At 30.6% G+C, this 9,299-nt stretch overlaps 1 protein-coding gene across 3 annotated transcripts in view; it reads right to left on the bottom strand.

Moving 5' to 3' along the window:
• Positions 1 to 5,584, bottom strand: part of Ctsl (cathepsin L) — a 7,989-nt gene extending 2,405 nt beyond the window's left edge. Inside the window, exons 1-5 of one of the 3 annotated variants that reach the window (XM_008190626.3) lie at positions 5,330 to 5,552; positions 3,114 to 3,290; positions 1,593 to 1,698; positions 1,369 to 1,521; positions 1,099 to 1,302 (exon numbers count right to left, since the gene is read on the bottom strand). In XM_008190626.3, the coding sequence (XP_008188848.1) occupies positions 1,099 to 1,302; positions 1,369 to 1,521; positions 1,593 to 1,694 (459 nt within the window). In that variant the 5' untranslated portion in view covers positions 1,695 to 1,698; positions 3,114 to 3,290; positions 5,330 to 5,552. Of the gene's footprint in view, positions 1 to 1,098; positions 1,303 to 1,368; positions 1,522 to 1,592; positions 1,699 to 3,113; positions 3,358 to 5,329 lie in introns of those variants that run through there. The other 2 variants (NM_001163097.1, NM_001135938.1) reach the window with 2 other exon arrangements.
• Positions 5,585 to 9,299: the final 3,715 nt, after the last annotated feature.

Genomic DNA, 9,299 nt, shown 5'->3' with positions numbered 1-9,299 from the left:
TTCACCATTAGCTTCAAATTATGATGATTCGTGGAGATAACTGACAAAAATCCAAAAATATTAAAAGGAAAAAAATATGCAATTGCATAGAAATCCGCGCTCTAGTTATAAATAATAAGTAAATAATATGTAAATAGTTAATACCTATTGTCAAACAGATGTGGTAACTCTATAAAATAATTTGACCTTAGTCATATATACAAATTAATCACATAAATAAAAAGAACAAAGTGTTTAACAGTGTTAACACATAATGAAAGATTGTAACAAAAGAAAACAATAAAATTGTATTCATTAAAATAATCCTAACTTGATAACATTAAAATATTGCAAAATAATAATTTGATATCATTACTTTTTAACATTTATTATTAATGTTTACTAGAATGTGTTTTTTCCACAATTTTTTTATTTTAGTGTTATTGACATATTGTTAAATAAAACAATAATTTAAATTCCATAATGATTTTCAATACACATATAAATGTATGATAACATACAATAATTAGGATAATGTTATCGGTACTGCGTGACTGCATGAGTCAAAGAATCAATATTTAATCACAGTTAAAAAATGAAAATAAGATAAATATAATTGTATAGAAAATGGCTAAATCAAATAACGTTAAAAATATAAAGATTGATACTTATTTAACAATAGTTTTAAAAAGTTGTAAATTTAGATTAATAATAAAAATGTTTAGACCATCAAATATAATAATTACCCAATTTAAATATCATAAATAAATACTTAACTTCTTGATTTTAATAATAATTTTATTAACATGGTCTATGGTAAGACACCCTGACAGCAGAATTTTTTAAAGACAATTTTTATGAGCTTAACGCTCATGTATTAACTGTATTTAATGTCATGGAAGATGTACATATCATACTACAAGTAGATGTAAAGCTCTATAAAAACCAAAGAAACAGTTTCTGTGTTTCCAACAAATATTTTTTTGGTCTGGACGGGTCTAAAAATATGGTTTTGTACACACTACACAGTACACATGTATATCAGATATTAAAAAATATATTGAAAATTGGAAGATATAATGATTATTCATTAATGAGATAATTTTGATATGAACTTACAGCACTAAATGACCAGCATGATCCACATTGACCTTGATTTTTGACAGGAGTTACATATCCTTTCTTCCTCCAGTCAACTGATTTTGGAATAACAACATTTTCAGATTTTAAGAATGTCACAGCTTCATCATTAGTGAAATTTCTATCACCACCAGCCAAACTGGGTTTAAATCCATTCATCATTTTAGTATATTCGTGTTGCATCTAGAATGTTTTAAAATTAACAACATTCATAATATGGTGTATAATATTAATTTTTACTATACTTACTAAATCACCAAAATGATTCATTTCCAACGCATATGTTTCTTCGCCGGATTCGTATAATTTATTGTGTCTAGCGATTTTCAACTTATTATCTAAATACACTTTTTTACGGAATGTTTCTTCTTTAATATCTTCATATAATTTCTTGAATTGAATCTTAAAATAAAATAGTCAAGCAAATAAATAACTCAACTCTTTCAATTGTACAATGTAAAAATTATACATACTTTGAATAAACTCCATTCTTCTTCAATAACTTCATTCAAGTTTATTGAGCTAACTGTGCTGATGGCAAAAGCCACCAATCCCAAAACTATGACTACCTTCATGTTACTATAAAAATAAAAAAAGATTATTAAAAAAAAAAAAATTTGCTATTAATCTTATTTCTATAATAATATAATTAAATTTAGAATAAGCAAATTTGCAATCATAATAATTATTTAACAACAAAAAACAAATTTACCATTTACTTAATGATTTTAATTTAAGAAAAAGTAATTAAAGCAAGTTTGTAAATAGTAGATACCAACTAGATTGTAACAATGAAATTGTCAATTATTGAACTGAATAATTTTAGGAATTTAAAGGTCATCAAAACTGTTTACAATTTCTATACTGATAACCTTTGATACATCATGTACAAATATTGTATTGTAATAATAGGTAATTAATATTAATCACGGACTACGATACAATCTTATATATTTAATATAAAATTTATGTTAGCCCATGATGTTAATCAAATCATATGTGTTTTATAATTATTTATGCGAGCATCAAGAATTATAATTGCTGGAGCCTGGTATTGATTTACCGGTTTCAAGAAAACATTTATAAAGTATCATAGACATTATCTACCTGTTGAACTTAATAGAACACAACAATAATAGTTAAACTAGTTCCAAAAACTAAACAGCATGAAGGATAGATTTTTAAGTACTAAAGGTCAAGCCAGTGGCGTGTAACATACGGTCCAAGTGCTGTTCAGGCAACACTTAAAATATGGGTAGGTGGGTATTGATAAAAGAAAAATAGAACATTTTAAGCAACACCAATTTTTTTTGTGATACACGCCACTGTGTGACGCACAGAATATGGTCAACCTATTTGGTAAAGTTAGTAAGTTAATGAATTAAAAACTCTCAAAAAATATCTTCAAAACTACTTGTACATTTAAATGGACAAAAATTACATTACTTTTGAATTTGTTTACTAAACATGCTTCATAAAATAAAATTGAAATAATACAATTAATAATTCAGTTAAGTACTTAAGTACATAAGGACTACAAAGCAACCATTATCTTCTTAAGGAAACCTTGATATTTAATATTTTAGCCAAAATGTTCTTAATAACTTATAACTTTGAAATTCCATTAACTTCACTGACGGAAATGACAAAACAATAGATACCTAAAGATACCTACCTATTCTATATCCATTCCAACTCACAATAAAAATCATTTGACAGACTTCTTGGTAAAAAAATATATCATCTAATAGTTGCAGAGAATACTCACAGATTATAATTCAAACAAACTAATAGAAGAAAAAAATTGTGGGTATCCTACTTGAACGATCAGTGACATATTTTACAAAATCAAGTTATGATTGCAACGATGTTTTATCTGCCGGGCTACGTTAAAGTAAACAAACTAACGAACAAATTGGGAGGAAATAACAAATGCACGTAACACTGTAGTTAGGTTTCATAGTTCAAATCAAAAAACTTTAAAATCGACTTACGTGTTGTACCGCAGACAATAACGTAGACTATAATGATATATTAGTTTGTGTGTGTAACACAAAGAATCAGAACCAGTGACGCCGTAACAAGGCGTTTGTGAAGAGAAGGCGATGTACTGATGAACCGCAGTGTACTGCTCGGGACGTAGACGGTTGACGTGTGATCGATTCGACCAACTGCGCAATATTATTATAATATAATTTATATTTATAATACCTAACAAGCAACGACACAAAGAGGCATGAGCGAGCGGAGGGACCGAAGGCCGACTGTTGACGATCAGGAGGGGGTTGGCAGGCGGGCGAGATATAATCCGACAGCGCGGCGGACGACAACAATTATCGTCGATTGTCGAAAAATGAATAATAATAATATTATGTATAGTAATGTATTATTCATAATTCATTACTATGAAAGTATAAACATTAATTAATAATCAATGGTATAAAATATTACAGATAAATATATTATGTATTTATAAAATGTATAATATATTACTCCTAATATTATATAATGTTACATAAGCCATTACTGATTACTCATTACTCATTAGCAACATTGTACATTTTGTTACAACAGTTCATCAGAAATTCAGAAACGTCAAACGAATAACGATAACGATAGACTTCACTACTTCAGACTTGAGACTAGCGTAGTAGCGTCCGATAACGAACAATGTAATAATTACAAAAATAAAAATAAAATAATAATTACTATTATGCCTAAATTATAGGCATTTACTGAACACTGACTTATTATGTGCAATAACCAAAAATTGTTTTTTCGCCAATTCCGACGATAAGAATCCCGCTCGAGTCTATGGGTATAATAGCATTTTTAAAAGAGGAAATTTCAATAATTATATTATTTTTTAATTTGGTATACTTTAATCCTGGTTTGTAATTTATATCAACATTCAACAGCTGGCCTTTATATTCCAATGACAAGTAGCTAGGGAATACCAGAATAGAATAGAATATTTGAAATATTTGAATAATTGAATACTATATGTATATTGTACAGTTTACTTGACTATATAGTTGACGGATTTGTGGGCAGTATTATACTTAAAACAGTAAAATAATCAAAAATTATATTTTTTTCGATTCCAACTACGATTCCTACCATAGTAATGATACAATCATACCTAAAATAGGCAATAGCAGTGGCGGACTATTGAAAAAATTCTGCACGGGAAAACTTTGATCAGCCCTCAAATTTGTTTCGTTCTGGATATATTTAGTAATTTTCTAGAGAATAAATGATTATTTTTAAGTCTTATAGAACATGTTGCCATCAAATTAGTAATTACTAATTAGGTATTAAACAAAATAACTCATATTTATTATTTTGCACTTAATAAAAACTATAATATTAAATTTAAAAAAACATGGACCATACATTATTAACATTACATTACTTTTGTTTTTAACAATTTATACATAATTTTTTCAACATATATATTTTTAATCAATATATTTTGTTGTACAGTCTAGCTATAAGCAAGACATTTTGTAATTATTATTTGAAACGAATAGCCCACGGACCACCGAGAAAATACGCCACTGGGCAATTTAGATAAAAATCCATAAGTCCCTGTTATAATATAAGTGTATTGTGTATTTGTATATAACACCTGTTGTTAAAAGTTATAATTCAGAATAGTACCTATATAGAAAATAGATCCCCTTCTGCCATAGGCGCAAATAGCGTTTGAGATTTGGGGGCGCTAATAGGGCTAATAGGGCCTTACATTGATAATATTGAATAAGCTTAAAACAAAATGTAAGAAATGTTTGGGAGGGCTATAGATATTTTTGGGGGGCTTAGCCCCTAAAGCCCCCCCCTATTTGCGCCTATTCCTTCTGCCCAAATCCTAAACTGAAATTTCGACCATCGAACATACTATTCAGCCAATCTCGATGCGCATTGCAACCATTTTATAATATGTTTTCTATGATTGCAAGTTGAATACTTGAGGCGAATAAACACACGAGGAAGAGGATAAAAACGACAATGGCCGTGAGACGTCAGTCACGAGAATAAACGTAATAAGAAAGCAAATAACAAGCAATGAGCATGATATATACAACGTTGTTATATATCAAGAATTTATGATAACAAATTCGGACTTCGGAGTTTATAGCTGACGGCGATGACCGGTTGTTGCTGTAGTTCCGAGTTCACTCTTTTGGTAGGTAAACAATAAACTTACCTCACAATAGCTGGCAACGCTAAAAAAGAACAACAGCTTCGACGGAACGGCGAGATAATCTTTTGTAGGTCGTTTCAACGAGATACAGCAAATTGACGAAACGCTTTATGAATCGTAATGTGCTTTGCGTTCGTTTTCCGTTGCCGCGCGGAAATCGTCAAACGGAGATGTAAGTGTTATACTAACGTTATTCAATATTCACGTATTCAAACAACGTATAAAGTATAAACATAATACGAGTGAGTCATTGACTATGATGGCTAACCACTCCGACTCCAGTAACCACTACACCGCGACCCACTGATCTGTTATCGAGATCAGCTGATCGCAATGCGCGGTATTCGTCATTGTTGATGTTGTTTTGTTGTTCATGGGCATGGTTCGCGCAGTCTCCTTTGTGTTTACGTTTGTTCGTCTGTTGGTCTGGTCACAGATTATATGAAAATAATAATTTTCATATAATCTGTGGTCTGGTCAGTCATCATTAGTATTCTTGTCTATGGGTCTGGTCTGGTGGTCTGATCTTGGTTTCGTAATACGGAATAAAAAATAAAAATAAAATACGTAATTCAAGTAATACGGCTTGTTGAAGCAATTTACAGTAAAAATACTTATTATAAAAATTTTAGAGGAGAACTTTTTTAACAATCGTTAACAGCCCGATTTTCGATATTTTTATTAATTAGTTAAATAATTAATCCATAAAAAGTTAAAAAGAAGTTTTAATTTATCATGCGATATTGGACTGTTGGAACACGATATCAAAAATCGGACTCTACGATCCTAGAAACTGTCCATTGACTGTAATGTATTGTTAGACAAGGTGGGCATTTGCCCCTGTCTGATTTTAAAAGCAGCTTGATGGGCCGTTACATTGTGGTTTTCGATTAACCACTAACCAGTACTATATTATATTAGCACAAAAACATGGCTTTATTTATAGGAAAATATTAAATTGAGTAGGTACTAAGAAATTATTATCACAATGATAAATTGATAATTACTTATTAATAGTTGGAATATATTTATATTTATACTCAATTGTGGATGTACATGAAAGTTGTTACGTATGTATATGTACCTATGTGTTTTATGAAAGAAAAAAACATAATATATTAATATGTACTTGTCAGTGCCCAGTGGTTATTTTTAAGTTACCCATTTGGGCTGGTTGAAACTTTTACCCCCCCCCCTCTATTAAAAACTGAAATTACACCACTGACTGTAATAATAACAATATAGGCCTACCACCCACAGTTAGGTGCTTGAGATAGCGATTAGCGACAGCATACCGAGGTAATCGGAAAAAAAAGTTCCGGAAAAAAGTCCCAAACTAGGAAAAAAAAGTCCCGTTAAAAATGAATGAAAATATATCAAAATCGAAGTATAAATATGTTAAAATTGTATTGAAAAATACATTAAAGTTACACAAAAAAATCATATAATATAAAAAAAAAAAGAAGCTTACCTACCTATATAATGTATATATTTTTAATTTTCAAGTTCCTTAATGAAGATCATATTTTTGCCTTTTGCTATAACTTAGTAATTTAGTATTTAGTTTTAGTGTAATGATAATAATGTTGTATATTTAAAATTGTATAGATAAATATAAAAAGGTTTCATATTATAAATGATTCAACATAAATTGAAAGGTAGTTTTAAAAAAATTTAGTTTGTTTTAAAAGGAATTCATTCTGGATGGTTTTTAAAATATAGTAGACTAATAAATATATACGAAATTACTATACTTATAATTTGAACTTTGATTAGTAACATTACATAAAAACAAACGGTTTTTTGTATAATAATAGGTTATATGTATACCTATAAACAGGCCTTTTTAACGGCCATAAGTCATAACACAAGAAAGAGCTGTACCTAATTATAGTATTACATTTTTATAGCATTATTATTTATTATTATAATTATATAGGTACTATAATTGTATTTATTATTGACTTTTGTATAATGTAGGTATTACATATTTTGTATTAAATTAAATTTTATTATATTTTAATATGTGATTTAACTAAGTAATTAACATTTTTTATGATATTATAAGATTTTTTATGTAACTTTAATGTATTTTTCAACACAATTTTAACATATTTATTCTTTAATTTTAATATATATTTATTAATTTTTATCGAGACTTTTTTTACCGGCACTTTTTTTTCCGCGATTCGCATACCGATGGACGACGGTACTAAAAAAGTTATTATCTATAACCTATTATACAGATCCCTTGGCAGTATTTTGATTTCTAAATCAGTAAAAGCTTAAATTAAGTGCGTACAATCGAAGTCATTCGTGGAATCATAAGGAAAACAAGAAGTTCTACTTCTCTTTATTTGTATACGTGGGCGCCCATTGGGGGGGGGGGGCAAAATAGAGCACTTACCTTTACAAAAAAATAATATATGAACTTATTGTAACCTAATTAGTAATTACCAAGGCAAATTATATTTTAAAATCACTTTTAAGATGCGAAATAAGTATAAAAATACATATTCTTATAACTTTTAGTATATTAACATCATAGATAGGTCGTAGTCCGTAGCCCGTAGATACCTACATAAGATTATTTATCGCAGATAATTTGTGGTAAACTCATAAAGTCATAAACATCACTCAGGTACCTACTTCAAATATTTTTTTATTTTGCCCCTCCTTAAAATGTTACCTATGGCGCCCATGTTTGGATACTAACACTATTGTGGAATCAATAGTCAAGGATAAAATAACAGGATTACGTATCCATTTATGTTTTACATTTTTTATTACAGTAAGCTATTAAATATTAATAGTGTCATCCTCTGTAATTATCGATTTAGAAATCAAAATACTGCTGACTGCTGAGGACCCGTTCTCGTTTTTATTATAAAGATCATAATCTAAGAAAATCTAGGAAAACAGTTTTTAACAAGCCGTATAATTTCTGACAGCTTTGTTATTAAGAAAATGCCGACTGATAGTTACGGAAAATTCAAAGGGGGGGGGGGGGGGTGACGACCCGCCATACCCCCATTGCCGCCGACCCTAAGTAAGTACCACTGAACATCTCCGCGTAATGCGCCACTGACTATCGAAATAAAAATATTAATTTTATAATTAATGTTGAAGCAATCGCGCTATACGTAAATTGCCTATTCGGTATTTATGTTTTTGATTATTTACATGGGTACCTAGCAAGGTTTATAAATATTTATCTATTATCTACGAGTCTATGGGTACCTAGTGGCTAGTATCTAAATATGTTATTGATTTTATAGTTATCAGCTATCGCCGCCGCCCGCCGATTGTTTTCACTTCTCGACTCCAGTGGCCAGTCCCCATAATTTCTAAAAAAACTGTTGACGTACATATCTGCTTATTTTTTTTAGTTTAAAATAAAACATAATAATACGTACATTTTTTTTGTGATGGGGGGGGGGGTTAATCCAATTCTCGTCACTGTAACATATATTAATAATTTTATTAGTTTGGATAAATCCTTACAATATAAAATATTGCCCTTCACAATACCGTAAAAACGTCGTCTTCGATAAAGTACTTTTCACCATCGGGGGAGGTGCGTAGTGCATCAGACCGGTTCGGGACAATAATTTGAAACGGCTGTGCGCTCACACTTGGCAACACTGTGAAGCCCGAGTCGGCACCGCCGGAACCTCGCCCGCCGTTCAAACGCAGTCCGACAACCAATATCTGGATACCACGGTACCATCGACACCGACCGCCGTGTCCTATGGTATGCCCCTAGGAGCATCAAACCGAATGGCGAATAACCGATACCCTGTAAGTTGAAACGGCTAAACTGGTGAGACGCTGTCTCGGTCCGCGCTCGTTTTTCGGCGTCCTGTCCGCCGAAACTGGTTTGCGACACTTGACGGGATCGCTTTTTAAGAATCGTTTTTAAGCGCATCTCGCAGGTCAGTGTCGAGCGCCGCCGCGCGTTTTAAAGGACGGC

Source organism: Acyrthosiphon pisum, chromosome A3 (genome assembly GCF_005508785.2).
Source record: "Acyrthosiphon pisum isolate AL4f chromosome A3, pea_aphid_22Mar2018_4r6ur, whole genome shotgun sequence".
Taxonomy (NCBI): Eukaryota; Metazoa; Arthropoda; class Insecta; order Hemiptera; family Aphididae; genus Acyrthosiphon; species Acyrthosiphon pisum.
This window is presented reverse-complemented; position numbering and strand designations above follow the sequence as displayed.